The 26,620-nt window shown below is 28.7% G+C and overlaps 2 protein-coding genes across 2 annotated transcripts in view; one reads left to right on the top strand and one right to left on the bottom strand.

Moving 5' to 3' along the window:
* Positions 1–7,790, top strand: part of ND-49 (NADH dehydrogenase (ubiquinone) 49 kDa subunit) — a 52,015-nt gene extending 44,225 nt beyond the window's left edge. The window contains exons 8-10 of the mRNA XM_075354412.1: positions 1,465–1,561; positions 4,325–4,465; positions 7,485–7,790. Of these exons, the coding sequence (XP_075210527.1) occupies positions 1,465–1,561; positions 4,325–4,465; positions 7,485–7,522 (276 nt within the window). The 3' untranslated portion in view covers positions 7,523–7,790. The remainder of the gene's footprint in view (positions 1–1,464; positions 1,562–4,324; positions 4,466–7,484) is intronic.
* A 5,300-nt stretch (positions 7,791–13,090) lies between these two features.
* The window catches only part of Chpf (Chondroitin polymerizing factor), a 38,855-nt gene continuing 25,325 nt past the window's right edge, over positions 13,091–26,620 (bottom strand). Inside the window, exons 7-9 of the mRNA XM_075354405.1 lie at positions 25,832–26,116; positions 17,864–18,050; positions 13,091–13,702 (exon numbers count right to left, since the gene is read on the bottom strand). Of these exons, the coding sequence (XP_075210520.1) occupies positions 13,365–13,702; positions 17,864–18,050; positions 25,832–26,116 (810 nt within the window). The 3' untranslated portion in view covers positions 13,091–13,364. The remainder of the gene's footprint in view (positions 13,703–17,863; positions 18,051–25,831; positions 26,117–26,620) is intronic.

The following is a 26,620-nucleotide window of genomic DNA, read 5'->3' as shown; positions in this document are numbered from 1 at the left end:
ATGTATTGTATTAATAGGTCTTGATTTTGTATATTTTCATCTGTGTTTTTATTATCACTCCATCATAACTACCATAATTAAAACTAATTGTTGCATTTGAATTTATAATTGTTATTATTATTATATTAATATATCATATTAATATTAATATGTGAGTTGTTGACTTATAACTATTATGATATTGTGATTGTTGTATATGATTTTGTATAATTGTGTAACATACTAAGGTTTTGTATAGCTGTTCTGTTGCACGAAAAAAACAAACAAAAACTATTATTTTTATTTAATTTAGTGTGCTGGTAATAATTAATAAAAACCACTTATGATCTTCAAAACAGCTGATATATAATATGAATGAGTCCATACATAAATGTAATGTAATTTATGTGCATTTCATAACAGTGATAAATCTATTCAAAAGGCTTACTGCATAAAGTGGTGAGAGCCTATTAATCTTGCTATATTTATATGTTTATTGTTGGTGTATTTTTAGTAATTTTTGAATTACTTGATTTTACATAAACAACAATGCTCCAGTATGTTTCATTAATATTACTTGATTTAGCTAATTGTTAATCATAAGTCGGAGCTTTAACCTTTTAACAGTGTTCTTATTTTTGGTAACATATTCCTTCGCTATTAAAAATCTTTAAATTCTCTATAAACCTATACACTTATATCTTATTTCAGCTTTACTCATCAGCTGGTTACCTAACTTTACTTGATTGTGCAAAGTAGTTATATATTCTGTTCACAAAAAGATAAGTTATATTTAAGTGCTCTGAAAAATATTGTAGACATATATCCCATTTAATTTCAACAAAACAGACAACCAAGTTTCATTGAAAAAAGAAGCTCTTTTTAAAAATAGAAATTTTAAATAATCTAGTCTTAGAATTTTATTGTCCAATTTTAACATATTACTGCTAAAACAGACTGGCTGAGCTGCATAGTCAAAAATACTACATGAATTAAGTGAGTTAATATTTGTTATTACTTGGTCAGTGCAAGTATGTAACCTTACTTGTTATCTAGTTGCTTGACTTAAGTTCTTTAAAATTATATAACTAACCAGGATGTGTTTAAATATAAGAAGGATGAACTTTCAGGTTGTCCATGTGAAAAAATCTAGGATGAATAATCATATTTTTTATGTCATCAATTTATTTAACACAGAATATAAATTTAAATAAACTCATAAAATAAACCATTCCTATCTGTCCTTTTATGATTATCAATTAAAAGCATAGTTTTCAACCTAAATGACACGTTAGTCATACTTATTGCTCCATGCTAAACTTGGATTATAATTTTTTTATTACTATAATAAATAAGTCAGTCATTTTCTTACTTAAATTTATGAGAGTTTGTATAGCTATACATAATATTGCATATAATACAGCTTCAATTAGATATTGTTCTCTCTTTTTACATATAATTGCAGAGATGTTCTTTTTCTTACAGACATCAATGGAAGCTCTTATTCATCATTTCAAATTATTCACTCAGGGATACCAAGTCCCTGCTGGTTCTACCTACACAGCAGTTGAAGCACCTAAAGGTAAATAAATCTACTAGCCAGTATTTTTTTTGTCAAATGTTTACAAAATATATATATATATTATATATATATTGTATTTTAAGTTCTTAAAATTTTTGTTTTTGCTTAATTAATCTTAGTTGTTACAGTAAACTATTTTATAATTTTGTTTAATAGTTATATTCAGTTTGATCTATCACATCTATTATTCATGATTTTTAGGTTTTAAATATTAGCTCTTAGATATGGTCTAAACTTTCTACAACTGTTCTTTTATGACTATATAATTGAAACTAGGAAATAGCCTTAATAAATGTGAAGTTGGTAAATTTCAAAAAGTTTGCAATTTTCTAAACTTACATTCTGGCTTAATTATAAGATATGTGATATTTTAGATCCATCTACTAAGGCAACTATGAGAAAAAATTTTACTTTTACCAGAATTCTTGTTAGCATCAGTTTTTGTATTCTCAGAAATTTGCAGGTTTTATTACAAAACCTGGGTATTAATGCTTAAGATTTTTCTTGAAATAAAGAAATTTTATTTGTCAATTAACCAAAACTGTATAAGAATAATTTAAAGAATTCCTGATTCTGAGGAAGACTGTATTACAGCATCCCTTGCACTTTACTACTCATGTAATACCTCGCTAAGTAGTAAAGTATACAAGTGATACAAGTGGAGTATACATTACTGCAAGAATACAACTGATGCAAGTAGTAAGTATATCCTCAAGATAGAAGGCTGTAAAGTAAGGATAAAAGAGACTTGTTTAAAGTGTCTGTATCATCCAATATTACCAACTATCATTATGCCAGTTGCAATTCATTTCAACCAGCAGATGGTTGCCACTTTTCATGGTAAATCACATCAAGTTATCACATTTTTTAATAAGTAAAAGGTTCTAGGTGTCTGGCAATAGATGAATAGAACAAATCTCTCTCTATATTCCATTCTTACATGTTAGAACCAATTTCCATGATTGTGATATCCCTAGAGAAAATTCATCTAAAAAAAACAATTCCATTTTGCTTGATGATTTTTTTCACAGGGATGATATCCAACTATTGGCAAGTGGATTATTATTTATCCTTTTATTGACGGTAAAGTTTTTGTTGAGAAATCCCTTTATATACATTTGTTGATGTTTCTTACTGCGATGAAGATTTACATTAAGTATATATACCTCTTTCTTAAATGTAATGAAAATAATTTATCCTGTTCCTAAAAGTTCTCATGCCAGTTGATTTTAAGGCTTCTAGTTCATTAATAATATAAAAACTTAATACAACTCCATTAGGACTGCTGTTATTGAAGTATAATTCTCCAATCTGATGTTTGGGTATTTGATTTTGCCATGCTATTATTTTTATGACTATTGTTGAATTGAAAACAAAGTAAACTAAGTGTCTGACTGTAAATAACTTACTTATCCTCAGGATACTTTTCACTTTTACTTTTTAAAGCTTAGCATATTACATGGGTATCATTTTATAATTTCATGCACCTATTTATTTTTATTTTTTATTCTCTAGTATTATAAATTATATTATTATAGTCATATTGCATATTCTTAATTTGAAAACTAAAAAGGCATTTTTTATAAAGTGAGCATTGTAATTTTCTTCAACTTTGAAAGCATATACAACTATTCAAATGCAGGAACACATAATTTCATTGTTGATCTGTTGTTAATATTGCCAGCTTACAAAATAACAATTTCTCGTTTATTTTTTCTAACTTATTTCAAAATAATATATTGTTGTATCTTAATATTTTTTAATAGAACACATTGAAATTTAAATAATGCTATTGCTAACAACTGTTTTTATTTATTTTTAATAATTGATTTTATTTCTAGATATTGAGATATAATATTTTTACCAAATGTAAGAATCATTTCAATATCTAGAAACAAAATCAATTATTAAAAATATATTCATTAATTATTTTTCTGCCGTGGATCAGTTTTTGTTTTTAGTAAACGTTATACTTCTTAAACTTTTCTTCATGTTCAATTTACATTTATACAGATTTTTCTCAAAATTAAATTCTTTGAAACTTTTGTACAACATTTTATTTTTTTACAGTTAACTGTAAAAAAATAAAATTGAAATTACAGTTAACTGTAAAAAAATAAAATTCTGTTAACACGTCAGACCTAAAAAATTTGTTTGGTAACATTTGTATTTTACTATCACTTACTCAAAATCTATATATACAGTTCTGAGATCGTTTTATCCGGCTTTTCAGGTCAAAATCCATATGTTAGCTACATATTTACTCCTTAAATTAAGTTTCAAGAATTTCGGTATGACTTCATTTTATCCTTAAAACAGAAATTAAGTTGAAAGTTTTTGCAAGCTACAACTCAAAAACAAAGTGATATCATTAGCTCTTAAATCAAATAAAACATTCTATTCAAGTAAATAAGATGAATTTATTTGAATAGCAATTAGTCATTGTGGACCCAGTAAGTCTTATTTACGTTATACAAAATAGCATACAATATTTGTTGGCCAAATTTATCCTAAGTTTAATTTTCTTCACAGCACAGAGTGTATACTGTTAGCACAGTATACATCTCACATTTTCCAGTTCATTCATTATAATTCTTTATATATTACAGTCCAGCGTGATCAGCAGTTACAATTTGAATTTTCTAAACATTGAGTGGTTATTATAACATTGAAATAAACACCTGTATTGCCAAATATGTTTACTTTTTTCACTTTTATATATTTAACTTTTTTACAGTTTATCAATGAAAAATTAAATTGCAGGTGAATTTGGTGTTTACTTGGTGTCCGATGGAAGCAGCAAGCCATACCGATGCAAGATAAAAGCTCCTGGATTTGCACATTTAGCTGCTATAGAAAAGATTGGAAAGCATACGTTCTTAGCTGATGTTGTTGCAATTATTGGTAATTCTTTTTTTTATTTTAAATTACACGCAGTATAATGTGTTACAGAGTCCAACAGGAAGTTGGGAGGTTCTTTAAAATCTCTTAACATTACTACATTTAGTAATCAATCAATTTAGATGTCTGTGGAGGAACTTGTGAGCTTTGAAGAAATAGATGCGTTATCAGAAGTTACACAATTTTTCTGTAATGAGAGGGTTATAGGCAAATGGCTAGACAAGGAATAATTCATATATACTAGGCATAATTTTAAGAGAGAGTTAGCCTTTTTTTTGTCATTGACACAAACTTACTGAAATTAATTTTTTTAAATTTCTATTCTAATTCTTCTGAAATGATATTACCTGAACATTCGCCTAGAATTACCACATTTCAAATGGTTTTTTATATTGTACAGATAAAATCAATGGAAAACTATATCTATCTACCTTTTAAGTAAATGTTTTTCTCATTTCTGTTTTCTTTGTATTCACACCTCTTAGATAAGAGGTTCTCCAACTACTAGTCCCCCAAATTACATTTTTAGAAGGAACCAATATCTTTTTTTTTAATCTAAGAAAGAATCTTGACTTTTTTAATTAGAATATGTAATGTTAGAAATTTAAATCAACAGGAGTAAGATATGCACTTTAAAGAAGGTAGATCTGAAAATTAAATAAGATTGAAAGAATAGGAAGATTTCAGTCAGAGATTCATATTATTTTATGCAACATCAGATTATGGGACTAGCAGAAATGGTACTGAATAAGAAATTAAAAATAGTAGTATGATTTTATAATCACTATAATGAAAGATTGTAACAAGAAAGAATATTATTTTAAGCCAGTTATAACTTTCAACTTTTATAGATATTATAGTTTTTAACATTGTTGCAGATTTATATGCCAAGAAAAATCTATAGAAAAGATAGAAAATTTAAAGAAAATTTATTAAAAATTTTTTTAATAAAAAAAAAGATTTCATGAAGTACGAGGGGGCAGCAGACAGCTGAAATACAATGCAAACCGGGGAAAAAAGTTACATAATGTGCATTTTTACAAGGTGCTGTATCTTTAGTTTATTTTCCCTTCTAGTAATATTCCAAAACTAATCCATGCCCTTTCATTTTATATTAGTTGCCATTCTTATGGAGTCAAGTTTACACTGCTATGTCAACAAGTTATACAGTGATGGCATTCATCATCATAACAGTAGTGGCATTTATCATCATCATCTAAAAGTTGTTTATTATGACGAATCTGTTGATTATGACTATACTGATAATGAACCTCGCAGTAGTTAACCATTCTCTGTGATGAGAAGCACCAAAAGGAGGTAGATGAATTGATTCAAAATAACCCCCACCACATAACACATCATGTGTACTCCCCCACACCAGACAGGCATATCAAAAGAAGTAAAACACATTATTGCACAAATTAGCTACTGTAAAATCTGTTTACGGTGGATGCCATGCAAACTTACTGAAAAAACAAACAAAAGTAATGTTGTGAACAGCTTCAAAAACATTATCGTGACAAGGGAGATGACTTCCTTTTCAATATTGTGACAGAAGATGAAACTTGGGTAAATCATTACAACCCAGAAGAAAAATGCCTTAGAATGGAAAACAGTACTACAGGTTGCTATAACCACAAAGATCAAAATACTGTGTGAAAAAATTGACAGAGTTCTACCTGGAAGCTGGATTGACTTTAAATTTTGTGTGATACATAGTGATGTTAGAATACTAAGAGATATATGTTGTGTTCAACAGTCCATGCCCTCTTTAATTGTACAACATAATAAATAATGTTGGACATCATATGCAACTGCCAAAGCCCTTGTAAAGTTAAAATTTTATACTATTCCACACCCTACATACTTACGAGATTTGGCACTCTGTGATTTTCACTTTTTTCTGCCATTAAAGCAGGATATTAAGGGTGTTTATTTCATGAAGGATGATAAACTGAAGATACAATGAGGTATTGGATCAGGGAAAGATCACTAGTTCTTTGATGGAAAATAAAAAATTTTTTCACCATTGGGATAATTGTCTAGTTGTAAATGCTGACTACACGTTGAAATACATGCAAATTTTTGTAGCAAATGAAATTTACTTTTATACCATATTTGACTATCTCCTTTCAATTGCAAGTTATGAATGACTGCAATACACCTTAATACCCCTCTTATATATATATATATATATGATAAATGTTATATTGAAGAAAAAGAAGGTAATTGTTATATTGAAGAAAAAGAAGGTAATTAGTTTATTGTAATGGATGATTTATATTATTTGCTATTTATCTCACTTAAAATTTATTTCTGTGTAAAAACCTTGAAGCAATATCCACCCATGTCCTTTATTCTAATAAATAAATCCTTTATTCTCATGTAATTTATTCTAATAATATCTTGGTCTGGCTAGGTATAGAAACTGAGGAAAGTTTCTACACCTAGCCAGAGCAAGATATTATTAGAATACCTAGTCATGTCTAGAACTTTAAATTCTGTTTTTCACAGAACTACCTTTATTGACCCACCCATTACCCAAGAATGATTAAGTGATTACAATGTATATTATGTAAATGTATAATGCACGATTGGTATAATTTTCCAGGTTTCCAAAATTGAACAAAATAAAAAAATGTCTGGATTACGTCCAAATAATTTCTATGAAGTTTTATAAAGTGTGGGGTAATACACTATAGTAATGATAGAAAACACTTGTCACCCACTCATGCAGCCACCATTAATTACAATTGTAGAATAAGTATTAATATTAATTGTGCCATTTTTCTTGACTTAATAGGATTTCAAAGAAAAAGCTACATTAAATTTTTCACATAAGGTAGGCAACAAAAAAACATTCCATTTGTGAAAATATATAGGAGATATATGCAAATAGCTAATTCCTTCAAAATATTAGTAGTCGCACTGCCCAGATGTTCAACTACAATCACACTTATGATGTTAACACAAACAGGGCTTTTTACTGTTTTCTAATTCTTCTTTTTTTGTTTGATTTTAGGTACTCTTGATGTTGTGTTTGGAGAAATTGATCGTTAAGTTAGCATAATTATAGTTATATTTGTATAATTATAGTTATTATCAAATATACATCTATTTTAAGTGTGGATTCCATAACTTATTTATCTTCAGTTGTTAAAGCTTTGTTATTGTTTACGTAATCTATTGTAAATGATAATTGGAATAAAAATTATAACTTTTTTCAAGATATCAGGCAAAATTACAAACAAGTTTTTACTGTTCAATGTATTTTTATGTACCAGCTAATGATATCTTTCAATTATTAAAATATAATATAGTAATAAAACTGGTAATTCTATTTTATTTAATATAAAAATTTTTCTTCATAAATTTAAAGCATATTTGACTAAATACTCAAAAAATTGTAAGACAAGATGTTGACAAATCAGCATATCAGTAAGAAAATATCTCCTTTGTAACATTAAAATCCTTTCTCCTTTCTATTACACAAATAACGATTTTTAATACTATAGTATTAAATTACCCACAGCTAATTAAACGTGTCATGCAGTGGGTTGGTCGGGGATTTGGAGAGGTAGATTATTTCTCACTCAGTTCCTGTTGGGTCATGGCTGCTTTAGATCATACACTAGGGGACACAGTGAAAATTACTGTTGTAAAAGGGTGCCCTTGATGATGATGTCAAGTGATTTTCATGTGCAATAGGTGGATGAATTAGAAGGGTGCAGTATGTGCGATTGTGTCCGCTAGATGCAAATAACATAATTGGCATCATGCTCATTAGCGCTTAAAAATGGAATGTCTCGAAGGTAGTGAGGAGCATCATCACAGAAAAGGAAGCTGAAGAATAGGATAGGGAAACCAGCCTGCAGTGGTAGTGGGCAATCCATCCTGCGTCAGTTAGGTCTGATTAACTTAGGTTAGGTCCACACAGAGAAACATATTCCATCAGTGCCTGTGGGGGACTGACTCCACATTATTAATTAGTCCTTGCTAAAAGGATCTGGCCTTTGCATGTCATAGAGGGGTTTCTAGTTGGTGACAGTCTGACACTACTATCAGACCTCCTAGTATGAATAAAAAAAATAAAACTTATTTTATTACAAAACGTGCCTTAGACACATTTTCATTATGGGAAAAGTTAACTTTATCTATAACTAAAGAACTATAGTAGATTAACTTAATTCTTTCTAAAATACAAATAGGGAGTCATTAAGAGGAAGTGCTATGCGTACAGTTTCATAAAATATGTAAATTTTCTTCCCATTATAATTAAATAAGAATAAAAAATTACCGTACCTTAAGTTTCTTCTTTCTACTTTACATTAGCTTCAGTTGAAAAAAAAATGAATTTAACAGTAAATTTAAATGATTAATAAAATAAAATTGCACCAAAGCTGGGCGAATAATACACAATGCTACAAGTTAAGTCGCACATGTCCTACTAATAAAAATGAGTTATTTTTTATACTTTTAATATTGTTAAACTGTAATTGTGTGAATTATTGGCACTCATGTTATCTTCATAAAATATCAGCTGTATTGCTTGTTGATTTTCAAACATTTTAAACTAAAGAAATTTGCTGCAAAGGTTTATTTAAAAATTAAATGTATTTAAATTAGTTAATGTTTCCTTATAATTGACATAGAATAAAATAAAATGTTTCAATAAAATAAGAAATTAAGAAAAGCAAATAAAATTTAGCAGTTGTGTATCGGGTTTTTTTACTTAGCAAACCAGGCTTTGTATCATAAATCTATAGTTAATTATTTTCAGAGACATTATTAAATTAAACTAAATGAACATTTTTAAAGTATTTTATTATCTTAAAACATGACAATCTTAGTTTTCCTTTAGACTAATAAGACAGCTGCTTTTTTAGTTAATCTTCAAAAGCTTTTTTCATTGCAATCCATTTATACTTGAAAAGAAAGTAATATTTAATTATAAAACCTGTTTGATTTGTAATTATTACAGGAAAATACAGAACAAAATAATGAAGTCGATTTTGACATTTTCACAAAGTCCATACAGTAGATACCATCTGTCTTTTACTTTTTGTCTTGATCTAACTGCTTTAATTACTAATTGAAAGGATGAAAAAGAGGAGCTAAGGAAGGTTGAAAAAATGCAATTCTACCAGAACCAATGAAAATAACTTAATTTAATTAAGTAGGAACAACAGGTTGTTTTAGCAATTTCCCAAAGGGTTTCAATAGGCAATAATGTAAATAAGACTGAATAACATACTTTCATAACTTAAAATAATTCAAAATCGATCAAAAATTGTTTTCTTTTGAAGTCTGCAAACCCTTCCTGCACTACTGCAGTTAGCCGTTAGGATAATGCTATTAGGTAAATCACTTTATTATGAATTTTAAAGTATCTTTATATCAGGAATAATTAAGTAAAATACAGTTAATTAACCCTTTTTTGGAATCTTATCATCTACCTGGTCTTGCCATTCAACTAAATATTCCATTATTCTTAGCAGCTGCAAATCTGTTAACACAACAGATTTTAATCATACCAATGATCAATTGTAAATAATTAATTATTAACAGATGAATGGTGCTGATTGAAAATGTCTCGATTTTCCAATAGTCTAGAATTTTCACTGGAAGACTGGATTTGTTTTAACTCCTCTATATAATAAGAATTTGTCAACTATTAAAATAACTGCTTTAAAACTTCTTAGAACTCTTAAGTCTATTCAAAAAAGATGTGAAGAACATAGACCATGAAAAAAAATAGCTTACCTATTGGCTTTTCATCTGAAGTATTAAATTAACATACAATTAACTCCCAGCATTCCTTCATTGGTGGAAAACCCACCAATCCCTTGGTCCTTTTTAGTAATTGCTACCAGCTGCGCTTTCGCAGTCATTATGCTTCCAGCTGTCAAAATTATGATGCTTTCAATGTCATACAACTCTTGAATAATTTAACATTTAAGAAGCCTTTGGCAGAATTTGATACAACCAACTATATTCAGCATACAATCTTATGTATAAATTAATACATAATTGGCATGCTCTATGAAGTTAACAATAAAACTTCACACATACACTAGGCAATTTTGATTTAATGGACTGAAATATTTCATTGATGAAAACGTACAAATTGATTAATTTATTTTACTTATTGCCAAGGATTGATTTGGTATGGTAGTTCTTGGCGTTTGTATTATTTACAAAAGATTTCCATTTTTGTGAAAATTTAAGTTTTTTTGAAACAGTGATTTATGAGAAGTGAAACCAGAAATAGTTAAAGTTAATTAAAAATTATAGACACCAATAATGTTAATAAATGTGTACAGAGGAATTTTTCTTTAGGAAAAGAAATAGTTTTTTTTTTTTTTAACTATACTGGCTTCAGTGTAGTTTAGTTACTGCTTCAGTAAGTATAGAAGTATTGGAAAGTAAAAAATATTGTTACAGGAAGATAATCTTATTCCTAATCTTAAGAGCGTAAAATATTAAAATAATTAAAAACACACGGTGGTTAAATTTTAATGATCGTACAAAAAAAAAACCAAGAATTTTAGATGAGATTTGCAACAATTAATTTTCAAGGTATTTGTCATGATGAAAACCACCTGAAAAAAAGCTTATTAAGAGGGAGATATAAGAAGTTAACAAATCTGAAAACATCTTTTGGTTTAACAAATCTATATATCTTTTTTAGAAGCAGAGATAACATTTTTCGATTTTAGTTGAACACAAAAAGAAGTTATTGGCTTGTGAGAGCATGTTAATACTTCATACATTGAATAAGTTACTGGAAACATCCGTGACACTCAAGCAGTGGAAAAAATCATCCAAACAATAATTGTAACAAAATAAAATGAGCTGAAGAATGAGTTGTGTAGAACATGGATTTACAGTAATGAGTTTATAAATTAAACATATACTTCTACGTGACAAATTAGGTAGTCTTAGTAATAATAACTGAAGATCTATAAGTGTTGTAATGATTACACAGCAATTTAAATCCACTGCATAATTTTCAAAAGTATAACTTTGTTAGACATGCAAATAAAAATCATAAAATCTGCAGTTTCTTGAATTAGAATTAAGCCACTGGCTCAAATCACCAGATTATAAAACATTTTTTTTTTAACACAACTCTTGCCAGCGAACGATATAAAGGTAAACCAGCACACCCTGCTTTAATGATTAAAACATAATGTTCTGATGAGTTATGCAATACATTTTTGTACTTTTACTTAGGTGGTTAAGAAACCACCTTAGAAGCTTGCCAGAGCATTCTTGGAAGAAATATTTCAGTGAATACATTCAGATTATTCCAGAATAAACTTCTCTTGAGATTAAAAATAATGAATGCTAATAAGTGTAAGGTATGCTTAAGCTATTTATATTATTTTTATTTTCATTTTAATTACAGCCTATATCAAGACTAGTTTCCTTCACCTTCATATATTTGTAGTGACATCAGTTCCAAAAGTCTATAGAAACAATATACCTTCAGTCAGTGGTACATCTGTTCAGAAAATAACTGAACTTTATTTTTTTTTAATTTTACAGAATATTGGTCCTTGTCCCCACCTGCATTCACTCAATTTTCCCAGTGATGTTTACACTTCACAAAGCAGTCCTGGATAGCTTTATTTAAAATGACCTTTAAGGTTTGTGACGAATATGCTTTAATGTCATCAATAATCACAAAATGGCATCCTTTCGTCACTGATTTTGAAACTATGAAAAAATCACAAGAAGCCAGGTCTGGCGAGTAGGAAGGATTTTGGCATAGAACTGACGAACTGACAAGATGAGTGTGCAGACACATTATTGTGCTGAAGGAACGATGAGTTGTCTTCGCCACAACTGCGGTCTCTTTTTGCGAATTTTTTCCATGCAACCATAAAACCACCTTGTAGTATGCATGGTTCACCGTTTCACCTTCAGGCAAGAATTCAAAATGCACAATGCCATTAAAATCAAAAAGAAACTGGGAGCATCTTTCAAAAATTAAATTTTAAAATTTTCAGGGTCTTCTTTTAACTGTAGGTATAATTTTTGTTCAGTTTCTTTTATAGTTATAATCAATGTTATAACATGAGGACCTATAAGGGTCTTCCCACTCATCAAAAGAACTAGTGAACCTAAAGCCCTGAATCAATCAAAACCTGAAGTGAACTAAAGTAGTATAAAATCTTATTTAATAAGATGCTGCTTATCTTATTTAATGTCTGCCCAAGGGTATGTTCAATCTCCATTAGACCATAAAACAGCCAGCAGAATTACATATGCACTGGTCTGGTCTTTTTACTGCAATGGAACTGTACCCTAAAGAAGAAAACAATACATCTATTGCATACAAGTGGTAATACAAACAGCTGAATAAACTTAGTTTCATAATAAAGTATTAAACGATGACAAGATTCTGAATTATCAGAAGGAACCTAATTTAAAGGGGACAACAAGTCACTGAACTAGTAAGTATTTTTGTTTCTACGAGCCAAGATCGGTTGGTTACCTTTTGGTCATACCTTATTTACACTAAAATGATAACCCAGTCAGGAAAAATCACTGCTGACCTTATGTTATTGTACTCATTAAATAAATAAATGTATCATTAAATGGTGGAGATAAATAGCACAATTTAAAAAAGTAGATAAATAATTTTATTCTGTAAAATAAGATAAAAAAACATATATAAAAGTCCTGAAATTCAATTAAATGTGCATTTCTATTAAATATAATCTTCTATCATTAAAGGCACTGAAAATCTGCACCCATTAATTCAGTAACGTCTGAATTAATTTCAATATACTTATTGAATATTTATTAGATTACAATGTATAAATTGTAATTGTATTTATTAGAGTACAACACAACAAAAATGTTTAATTATAGTTCTATTATACACCAAAAGCTATGAAACAGACGATGCTGACTGATATTCCAAAATAAGTTTTGCTAGTTGACTCCTTGACCCAAGACTGAAAGCTTGTGATGCAATACAACTGTGGTAAATACCAGCTGCAATATGACCACTGACAGTTTCTGGATACTGGCATGATTTTTCTTCATATCTCAACCTCAAACCAGGCTCAATGCCTCTTAACACATGTAAATTACTCATTCGTACAAACATTGAGTAAACTGTGTGCAATGCAAAGTTAGTTATATTTGCTTCCTGATTTTTAATAAAATTTAAAATGTCTTTGTCATTTCTTACTATGGGTATTATACTTTCCATAGACTTTCGAGCTGAAATGAAAAAAGTGCAATCAATACTTAAAATCAATTAACAAAAACAAAATCATTAACAATCAATTATCAACTAACAAAATATTTTCAAAACATGAAAATATGACATCTTTTCTTATTATATGAATAACTTTATTATTAATATAATAAGACATCTACACATAAACATGGGGATAGACCAGCACTAAAAGCAGCAGTTCTCAACCTGAGGGTTGCAGTGATATGAAAGGGGGATGTGAAAAAATTATATGTATATAATAATGAAAGTGCACATGTAAAGAAAATAAATTAATGAGTTGGTTGCATTTGTTTTTCATTTAAAATTTTCTCCATACGTGAATCTATGTTAGAAACATAAAAAAGCAAATTGTTTTCAAGCCATAAAAGACAATTAGTCTTTAGCGCAACCATAAACAACCCTTTTCAGAGAGGTAAGATGCGGCAAAAGATATTAATATTTTCAATTCTGTGACTAAATTTCCATATTCACTTTTGACAAGCAAGCCAAAACGTATCTAAATTTTCAGATGTGAATTCTAGTAGTGATAGCGTTTTATCAGCAGAAATTTCAATGAGCTGGTCATGAATCTCAACTTAGCAGCTGCAGCAATATTTTTTCTAAATGGATTCAGTATCCATTTGTTTATCATGGAAAAATACTATCAAACACTTTCCCCCACAATAAATATCTGACTTCTGTTTGAAAAAGAAGAGATTTTTTCACTCATTTCATCTCATAGTTTAGCAAACGGCCATTATGTAACAGTCAGCTTTTAATAAAGTTAACCAGTTTTACAAATATGTTTTAGATTTTCCGGCATACTTTTTGAAGCAAGAGCATGTCTGTGAAGGAAGCAGTGCATCCATTCTACCAAAGGTATAAGACGATCTTTTTTTTTTTCAGAAATCACTATTCTTTCCTGTTATCACCTTTGTACCATCATATTACATACTGCAATACATTTTCCAATCAAAGTTACAGTTTTCAGTAGCTTCATAAAAAACATCAAAAAGACATGATCCTGTTGCATGACCAGGTATTGATTTGCAAAACAATTTTTTTTTTTTACTGATCTGTCCCTATGTTTGCCATATCTGTTGATTCATCAAACTGAATAGTAAAAAATTCACTTGAACTCACTTTCTGAATTATATGATTGTGAACATCAGCAGCCATATCATCGATTTGCCTTGTTATTGTGATTAGAAAACACAATTTTTTTGCTTTACCACACCTATTAAAACACAGACGATATTAACTGCAGCAGGCAATATGATGTTTTCTGTAATTGTATGGAGTTTGGACATCTAAGCTACTCTTAATGCTATGAGATATGATACTTCAAACAAACTTTTATCAGTATGGCTTGATTTACAAATCTGCTTTTATGGTCAAATTTTTAGTTTCATGTTAATTCTGATGACTTCATGCTTTCATCACAGAGGACTTGAAAGCAAACAATATACTGTGGCTTTCAACCTATTCACTGAATGTGAGATCTCACTTTGTTTTTTTAACAAATTTATCCATTTTGCATAAGAATTTAATTGAAAAATAATATAAAAATTTTTAAAAACTTGCTTTATATTTTTTAGTCATACTTTAATCCAATTATTATCAAGAATTGCATAAGTTTAATTAGTAGGTTAATTTGGATTTCGAAAGAAAACATCATATATTGAAATTGTCATATTTTTATGTCAAACGGCTATCGGAATTGTCATCTACAATCCTAAAAACCCTGCATAGCTGTTTTGCAGATTTTGCAATTTTTACACCCGCACTCTTAATTTACCCCCATACAGGATGTTTGCAAAAGTAATGGTTGAATATTGTATTGTCACCTGACCTTAGTAACTGTGCAAAATTTCAACAATAGGCAATGTTAGGAAGTATGTTAAATTAAGGATGCAAGATTTGAGGACAAACATGAAAAAAAATTTTGTTTGTTAAAGAAATGCAACCAAAACCTCAATTATTACTATTTTCAATAAAACTACAATTTTATAAACTTAAATAAAGGCACCAGATGCACACTTCGCATTCAAAACTAAACTGACATTCTGCAATCCCTTATGTCTCTTTTATACGGTTGAGTGTGCACGACAATTATCATATGCATGTTCAAATGTGACAGTCTCACAGAACATAATATACCAGCAGAACACACTACAAGTTGTACATAACAAATTGGAACCTGTAAATTGGTCATGTCTGTACACTTCATATGTGCATGTTCATAACTAGCTATCAAAGCTAAATAGTTTTAATTAGGTTTCATTGGGTTGGGGGGTCATAAAATATTCATTACATATTCTTTTTACTTTTTGTGTGTCGTGAAGCTAAGGTTGAGAATCACTGCTGTACACTACAAAAAGAGAGATTGGTAAAGATAGTGTTGTTTACGGTAATTATGTTATGAGGATAGATGAGGTTATATAATACTGTGAGGCAGGTCCAGATCTAAAGCTCTATGCAAAAATTAGGTATTTTTAGGTTTGCTATACTACAGTATTAACTGTTATATCTGTAGAGACATCAATTCTCATCAAAAAATTGAGACAAATATCTTTTACAAAAATTAAATAAAATTGAAAACTCAAAGATTTTCAGTACAATTTTTGAATTCCATTTTATAATTTTTTTATTTTGAGTTCTGATTGGGCTACTTTGTTAACAACACTATCTACTCCAGTAAACAAGATTTTCAACATTTACTTTTCTAATTAAAGAAATACAAATGCAAATATATCGAACACTAAAGAGAAAAAGTTTATGATTTAATTAAATACACCAAAAGTCATTAGAAAAATAAACTATAAAAATAAATTACAAAAATATTTTACTATAAAATATATAATAATAAACTAATTTAAAGCACCAAAACAGTGATAGCAAAGTAACAATGAAAAGAATTCTAAATTACAAATCCACCTATTATCAACATCTATGAAAATGCATCGAATGACTTCTTAGAAGGTAGTCTACAGACTACTGAACCTCAACATAAATATATAAAGAATTTATGGTACAAGGTGACAAATTCCAATTCAAACTGTTGAAAGTTTACTGTCTACAGATACTGGAATGAAAGATATGTAATTTATGAACAGATTCAAGAAAAAATATTCCATATTATTGTATACTATACCTTCGGTGCACTGCCAGCATCTGTCATACCATGGCTCATTCATTACAAAACAAAAATATAAGACAAAATACATTATGTAAGCTGATTAACTATCATTTACTAGATCTAAAGGCACAATCAATTACTAAATAAATAAATTTTGTTTTTGGAAAGGCACATTATTCCTTATTTTCTTTACAACTAAAAATCGGATTAATTTTTATTAGTAATAATGATGACTGTTGCAACGTAATCATTTAATTAAATATTTCAAAAAACAGCTCCTAGGATCTGCTTTTTGTAAACATAAGACACTTTGTATCAATTTAAATGCACTGTCTTTTCTTTTTTGACATTTAAACATGCTTAGCTAAAATAAATTTTTCTTATGATTTTATAACACTCCAAATAAAATGAGACAAAAATGAAAAATTGCTTTTTGACATGGCTTTACATTAAAGCATTTTATTAATCTATAAAATGCAACTACTTCAATTCCTATGAATATATTTTGTTACTTATCTTCTAAAAATAATGTGAGTACAGTATTAAAATGACAATTAAACATTTTTAATAAATTATAAAAAACAAATTACAGAATAACATAACATTTTTTAATAAAAGATAACATTTTTGTGTCTAGCAATGGAATCACATTTGCAGGCCATATGGTCTAGACTGACATTTTGTCTCCAAAACAAAATTGTCAGAAATAATTTGAGTATTTGTTTATCTTTCTTTGAATGACCTACTATAAATTATTTCAATAATGTTAAAATAGGGCCCTAATAGAAGCACAATTAGAAAATCAAGAGACTCATTTCAATTGAGCAAAGCATGTAAATACATGATATTTCATGAACACATTTCTTACTCCTACCATATGTTGCAGCTTATTTTTAGTGCACTTAGCAACCTTTACTGATCATGACCTAGTTATATAGTCTATACCTCTTTGAGAAATGATGTAAAAAGAAGAACACATTGACTGAGACAAAAATAATCATACTAAAATATTAAATTGAATTACCTTTCCAATAATCCTTAGCATAAAATGATATATGTCTACTATTTAAAGGATCAAAGTGGCCATAATTTTTATTGATATCAAGCTCAGATGGTTGGGGAAGCTCATAATTGTAAACAACCGAAGGATTCATCTCTGTAAAAGGAATAGGACTAAAAACTTGCCACTGAAGTATAGTGTTCATGCGTACCTAGAAAAAATAGACAAATTGATGCATTACTTACACTCAGTGGCAATAGAAACTCCACCCAATGCACATGAATAGTAGGAAATTAATATACACAATAAAAATAAACAGACAGTAGTTCACACATTAAAATCATTGAGGTTTATTAAAATTATTATTTAGTATTTATTGCCCATGCAAATTTTAGTTCATTTACTTGAAGAATAGAGCAGCAGTAAGCTTATTTAAATTTGGATATTACAAAAAAAGATTTTAAGAAAAAAGAACTTCACTCACTACTCACTAGAATTATTCGATCTGAACTGTTTACAGATAAAGCAATAATAATTTAACAGTCTAGGAAAACACCTTAATAAAAATGCAATTATTTTTATCTATCCCGCATCAGAATATTACTTTTTTTTTTCATCTAAAAGATAGTTCATTAGCAGCTAATAAATGTTAAAGGTCATATTTTCAGAATTTCTTTTTTAGATTTCAGACAAGCATAAATTCATATCACATTGAAAAGTTCAGTAAGGCCTCACCTTATGCGAATTCACATAAACATGATTTTGTACATGTACTGTAGGCCTACTATACGATTGCCAAATTTATTTCTACTACATCCATCACTAATATGTATGTACAGTTACTAAACTTAAAGGAATTGTGGTTGTTTATTACTGCACATACATGTTACACAATGATTCCAAGAATCATTACTTCTATCGCTTACCTTACAGATGTTTACATAACACCATCTTATTCAATGCTCTCGAATAAACCAATTCCCTTCTGTATTTTTATACTGGAAGGTTCCTTCATAAAGTTTAATTGTGCTACAAAATTATAATTTTCCAGTCTTTTATTTCTTGTTTTTTTGTTACTGTGCGTACAATGAGTTCAAATAAAACTTTTAAAAAAAGGAAAGCGAATACTCTAGAAGAAAACTTGGATGTTGTTAAAAGATGCAAAAGGGATGAAAAACAAAGGACCTATATGTAATGACTGGCTTAGTGAATCAACACTTCAGACAATTAGGGACAATTCCAAAAAAAATAAAAGAAGCCTGTAAAAGTGCTACGGAAATAAAGACTGCAAGAGTTTCAGTGATTCAACCTGTGATTATGGAGAAAATAGAAAGGATGTTACATGTATTGAACATCAAAATCAACAGAAAGTCCCCATTTCTATAGAGAAACGAGGACGTTTCTACAGAAAAAGATATTAGCATTTATGAATTGTTAAAATGTGATGCAGAAGAAAAATGATTACTGCTGGCAACAAATGGTTCCAAAAATTTTAAAATTGTCGTGGTTTCCACAGTTTTAAATTAACTGAAGAAGTTGCAGCCGCTAAAAATTTTCTGATAATTTTAAGAAAATTATTAATGAAGAAAATTACAAACCCAGTCAAGTGTTTAATCTAGTTGAAACTGGGCTCTTTGGGAAACGTATGCCCACTCATATGCTTGTTTCAGTCGAAGAGAAATTTGCTTCAGGTTTCAAAGCAGCAACAGATCAGTGTACGATTTTATTAGACTCTAATGCTGAGAACCTAATAAAATGTTACTGTTATTTTTTAAATGTTAATGTTTTATTTCAAGATTATTTTACTAATATACTCATTCTTAAACTGAAAGCATACCATGAGAGAGAACAAATACCTTCTAAATATTAATTTTAATTGAAAACGCGCCTGGCCATCCACAAACACTTGAAAATATCAATAACATTAAGCCCCTTCAACATTACATCTCTAATTCAACCTCCAGATCAGGGTGTTATAAAAGCCTTCAAAAGTTATTACCTTCGTAGAACATTTAAGAAAATGATCCGAGAACTCGATTCAAAGGAAAAATAAAATGTTATACATTTCTGCAAAACTTTTAACATTAAAATGGCTGTTGATATTATAACAGAATCCTGGGATGAGGTAACAAAGAGTTGCTTGAATGGAGTTCGGAAAAGAATTTAATCAAGGGAATGTATAACAAATCCAGTAGTTAATGAAATTGTTGGATTAGCCAATCATTTGGGTTTGATGATGTACCTCAAGAAAATGTTGATGAACTAATTGAATCCCACATTCAAGAATTATGTAATGAAGATCTTGTAGTTGTTTAATAGTGAAGAAACCTCTTTTTACCTCAACGTAAAAAGAGGTGCAAAACTTTCAAGGTTAATGAAAGAAGTGAATGCTTATTATGATGAAAATTTAAGCGAAAAATAATGTTCTTTAAATCTAGATTGTGAATGATTTTATCAGAAGAAACAGTTCAATAAACTAGTGGTAATGATTTTTTTATTTATTTAAACCATAATGATGTTTTAAGTTATTTTTTTCACTAATTTTATTATTATATTATTAAGTATGTACAGTATGTATTATTAAGGTTAACATCGATGCATGCTTTTACAATTAAAAATAAATTTTTATTCTATTACTGCTTTATATTTTTAAGACTGATTATTTCACTTATATTAGGGCCTTCCTTCCATGTTATAGTACTGAAAAGTACAGTATAGTACTGTACTGTACATTTATTACATCCAATTTTTATGTAATTACCAGGTGTTTTAAGGTTAAGCTGAACAACCCAAGTTACATGAATTTCACATTACATGAAGAATTTGCGCAACATATCCCTTGCATACATCGAGGTTAACATACCGCAAAAAGAGTACTTCTCTTCAGTGTTTCTTCTATTCTTAAGAAACACTTTTAACAGAAGTAAAAAGTTAACAGAAGTCAGATACAGGATACAATTTGGTCGCCCGTGATCTTTTGTCTTATTAAGCTTCAAACTCACTGGAAAAGATTATAATGCAAACTGTATTTTGCATCAATCAAATCACACTTGTAGATACTTATTGAGAATTTTTTGGTTGATCTGATTGATTGATTCTTTAACTACTGTACTCAATGAACTTAGGCAAGACTTCAGGGATAAATTTTATCCAGATCAATGTAATGTTTTGCCATATTTGACTGTGCTATATTTGATAGCTTCCTTTTTCATATAACATTATTCTGAGTCGCTGAATAAATCATTTTCTTTAATACATGGCTAAAAGTTTTTATAAATCATTTGAGAGACTTAATTATTTTATTTTTTACTTCACTTATCAAAATTAGATTAACTGTTCTTGAGTTACCAAAGATTTCAGAGAAAAATTCTATTTACATAGAAAATTGAATTGTTTCATATTTATCAAGAAGATAAGAACATAATCTTTCATTGCAATCTGTCTCTGCTAATATTATAAATAATTCACTTTGTCTACAATCTAATGCTGAAAGATGAAAATGTTTTATCTGTAAGTTGCTTAAAGTGTGTGTCTATTTTCATATCTTTCAATTTTACTCAAAACTACAATAATTCACAAATTACAATTTCAGTCTGTTATTTCAATTTGCTCTCATTATTATGATTAATGATTAACCCATTACCTCAATGTGCAATGTGCCTCTTCATTTTTTATGGGTTTACATAAGAAATACAAGATCTGAATTAACAAACTTTTATTATTAACATTCCTTGTTTTAAAAATAAATAAATTTATTTTAACCAGTTATAGAAGTTTACTTTAAGTTTAGCTTTGATGCTAGATTTTCATCTGAAATAATTACCAGTGAGTGAGCTGCCGTCTTCTTATGAAAAAAGGTTGAGGCATTTATTCAGTAAAGATGTACTTTACAAATAAAAAGTGGTAGAGTAAAAAAAATTCAGTCTCAGTTCCCTTTCGGTGAAATTTGTTTTTAATTTACGCATATAATGATTAATTTTAGAAAACAACTCAATGAATGAAAACAATTTTAAACAAGTTTTCTTTATCATTTAAAATTGGTAATGATCATTCCATCCTCCTTTTGGCACAACCATTTTTTTCTGATTTACTTTGAGAGGTATTGCAGTAATTTATTTCAGGGAATAAGTATTAAAGCAAATCAGATTTGGAAAGATTTCTGAAATAAAAATCATTTTGGAAGCTTGACAGAGGTTTGCTTCTGAACAACACATAAATGCTAGTACCCAGAAGAACAGCAGATAATAATTTAGCTTGATAAATGTTTAAAATTAAATTATACACTTTTTAATATGTATTAAAAATGTAAAAAAAATCTTCAAAATCAATTGGACAGAACAATATAATACGGTTTGATAAGGACTGACAATTGAATCCTGTATCTTTTTAAAATAGGTTCATAATATATTTAAAATGCATTCAGAACTTATGAACACAAATCGCCAGAGGAGCATTTACTAGTCAGTGTTTCTGACTTAAAAAATTATCTAGTTAACAATCAGAATATAAATTTAATAAAGAAAGGCTTTAAAATATAAGATAGTGTAACTTTTTTACAGTATTTATCTATTTTATGTAAACTTGTGAGTATAGAATCTAATCTAAACAACTTTATAGAAAACTCTGGAAACAAACAAAAATACATCTGTAGTTTTTTTTTTATGTTAATGAGAATTCCAAGTAAGCAACTGATCACAATTTTATTAATAATTATTTTATTTATGTAAAATTACTTGAACTTGATAATTTTAATATTTTCTCACTGTAATTAAAATCCACTAAGAACTAAAAATAAATGTAACAATTATATTAAAAATTATAACATAATAATTTAATAAATGAATATAAAGCATTTATTATTCTGCATAATTTATAAAAAACAAATGGAGTAGAATTTAATTGTAATGGCAAATATAAAATAAGATAGTAGAAAGTTTACATAATGAATAGTAGTAGATAGCTGCCATAAGAAATCCATAGCCTACGTTTTTCAACTAAAAATGTCCCCAAGTGTATGTATATGTACAGGTTGTATATGTTGAGATATAACATGTGTATGCCTGATTCAACTTTTAATGTGTATGACTGATTCAATTTTTAATAAATTAAGAGATATTACAAAAATTTTACAAGAACACATCTGTCTGAAATTATTATGAATAACACTGAGCCTTCATTAGTTAAAAAGAATACACGTGTAAGAAAAGCTGTAAATATTTAGGATACATTTGCACTCATAAGTACATTAAGTTTTTTGGTTATAGGAGGTTTTTTCAAGCCTTCAAATCCATTTCAAATTTTAAAACAATCAATAGGGTAAATCATGTTTCTAAATCATATAGATTTATAACTTCTAGCAATAATTTCTAATCTTCTAATTGCTAGCTATGAAAAAGCATAATAAAAAAGTTACATTTTTGTAAACAATTCTTTTACAAATTAATATAGTTTAAAAATGTTTGATCATTTACCTCCTATTGCGTGTTTTAAACATATTAAGGTGTAAAAAAAAATTTTTTAACGTAAAACTAATGTTATTACAATGTAATGATACTTTATTACTTTTATAACTAAATTATTTCTACCATATTTTGTATTAATAAAACAGTACATATTACTACATATGTTTTACAGTGTAGAGGATATAAAACTATTTTTTTTAAGTTTTATTCATGTTTTCTTCAGCTAAAGTTCTTTTAAAAATTGAAATTACTGAAAAGTGTTTACCCTGTTAAATATTACTCATTTGGAGCTTCAATAATTTATATTGCAAAGAGATAGAAATTTAAAATTTACAGAGTATTGATTTCATGATTTACCTTCAAATTTGTCAATATAGATTTGCTGAACTGGTTAACAAACTGTTCAACAAAGGATTATGTTACAAGTTTGTATGTATTTAAAACTCAAGAACTAAGTTCAGCAACATATGTTATAAAACTGTATTCACCAACAATTTGCACAGGATGTGAAGGCAGTAATATAGATTCATAGATTCATCAAACTGTTTTGTTGCAAATCTGAACATGGCTTTAGGTAAATGACTGAAAAAAATGTATTTTGCATAAAAGAAGTAATATTATAAAAGTGTATTTGTGACAAATTTAAAAAATTATTTTTTTTTACTTGAGGTCTGCATTCCCTACTAATCTCTCTTTAACTAAGCTAGTTTAACTTTTACTGACTTTCAAAAAGCTGGAGTAGAGTCTTAAGCCATGAACCAACACTAGGGTCAAACGTCTACTTATTTCTACTATTTAACATAATTATAGAGGAGAATGAATGCAGAAAGATAATACATCAATTCATATCTTCTAAGCAAGAGAAATGGAATTATGTAATTAACATTTGCATAAGATTCTGCAAATTATTTTATTAGACAGAAGGTAATGGAAAATGGAAGACAATTAATGTCTTTGGAAAGATTCCAATGCTATGTTTGACAAGTAAGTGTACCTAGTTGTACCGTCTTTCTAAGCTATACATTTTTTAATACAATTCTAGCTTCAAGAATAATAATACTTCTATCAGCCAGTTCATCAGTAAACTTAGAAATTAATTATTCGTATTAAGTACTGAAGAGGTTTAATTATGTATAGCAGTTGCATAATGCATTATTGTGTTTGATATGATTACTTTAGTGACTGCATACATTACTTTGCAATTCCAGCAGAGATAAACTATAATTCTGTAAATATTAAACATGAATAGTCTACCATTACTTAAATTGAAGATAAGAAAATTTACAGAAGATTTGTGAAATTTGGGTGAAAATGTGGTGAGATATAACATGTTTTAGACATTATAATGGTGGGCAAGAATGAATGATATCATATTAAGTTAGTCTGTAGGTTCTGGGAAAGATAGTAAACCACCTCCCGCTTTCAAAAAGCAATCCTTCTGTGGGTTGATGTCCTCTAATTCTTCCCTCCACTTTCCTTATACTTTACGCATTCATTTCAGCCAGAACCACAAGACTTCAGTCAACTGCCATGATTCCATCAGTAGAGTCATAGTATTACCTTTTAATAGTTATTATGGCAGCCACTTCTTTATTGGAGGTTAGTGAGTGGCTGTCCAAAGACACTGTTTTCGTAACCAGCGTTGCTCAAAAGCCTAATTAGTGGATGAGATACCAATGCATGCATGAACACAGAGATAAGTATTGCATGTATTTTTTATTGTTGTAATGAGGTCATTAGTAATATTATAGAGAACTTTCAAGCATTACTGTTTAAAGCTCTGTTCCCCATTATAGAACAACGTGAAGTTGGATTAGTTTAATCTTTATTATCCTACAACACTCTGTTTGTTTAGTGAATATGTTCTGAGAGTGAAGGTGTTCATTTTGTTCTAAAAGCAACAGGTGAAATTTCCCGCACACTACTCATGCTTACAAATGGTTAGTGACCACAACAGTCAAAAACTTAACATTCTTAGTCATAACAAAAATTTGTTATGGCTAAGAATACAATAATAAATAAGAATAACAAATATTTGTAATTTATTTCTATATTAAAAACAAATCAACATTAGTACTAGTCTCTCTTATATATAATTTCAAACATAACTGAATCTGAAGCCTGAACTGTGCTGAACAGTAAACAGTGAGCTGCACTACTTTTTTGAAACGACCTTTGTAGCCAGAAAATGTTGTTTTCCATACAAAATAGTAATATTTAACTTAACAGTTTTGCTGTAAGTGGTGATGCAAAATCACCACTACATTTGCTTTTCCACAAATCACAGATGACTTTTTAAGGACTCAAAATTATAAATACATAAATATTTTAAACCTGAACTACTTGACTTGACTACTTGGAAGGAGTCGAGCATAAAGTTGTAAATGCATTAATAAGGTCTTTATTACGCAAGATGGTCTTTTTTTGAACACACATTTACACATAAATAACTAGATTGTAACTAACAAAAATCAACCAATAAAAATAATGTGAATAAAGTCAAACCAATAAAACAAAATTTAAAACATACCCTGTTAAGATAATCTTGTCGAATCTCCATGTTTGTTCGACAGATGAGAACCAATGATTCTAGTGGCAGCTTCTTAACAGCTAAATCTGCAGCAGCAAAATCCAATAAAGATTCGTGAACCATCGTATATTGAGAAGATGCTGATGGAACTTTGATTGAAACCCACGCTATTTTATTGCCATCTTTATGAAAACGATTACTTAGCGATATAGCAGTATCTTTAATATCTTTAAATATATCATCAGATTTGCCTTTTCCAGGAGCATGTGGATCATAAAAGAAGACCTTAAAATTAAAAAGCAAATAACATAACTCAAAATTAATTAATAAAATTTTTTCACTGCTTAGAATCATTTTATAATCATCCATGTGTTATACTGAATATTTATATAATTTCTTTATTACAGCATTGCATGGAAGCAACCCTGTGTTAACTACACGAGAACTGTGTAACTACCTGGGATTACAGAAAAAGTCAACTGGTAACTGAGGTTCCAGTCAGTAAAGCCAGACCTCCTACTCCTAACAATCAATAAATAAATCAAGTCATTTACAGACATATAGTTAAAATACAGATACAAGGTGCAGTTCAAAAGTAAGAGCTGATTGGTAACAAGATTAGAATAGTTGAAAAATGAAAAATCTAATGGTTTTGAATACTTACATGTTTACTTTATTTTTTTTAATCCAATTTTTGAATTGTTTCTATTATGCATACAGTCATTATCGTGAAGAACAATTCCTGATCTCATTCTCATTCCCCATCGTTGGTTTTGAATGGCATGATGC

Source organism: Lycorma delicatula, chromosome 1 (genome assembly GCF_047948215.1).
Source record: "Lycorma delicatula isolate Av1 chromosome 1, ASM4794821v1, whole genome shotgun sequence".
Lineage (NCBI taxonomy): Eukaryota > Metazoa > Arthropoda > Insecta > Hemiptera > Fulgoridae > Lycorma > Lycorma delicatula.
The sequence above is the reverse complement of the archived record's forward strand: the minus strand, read 5'-3'. Positions and strand labels throughout refer to the sequence as shown.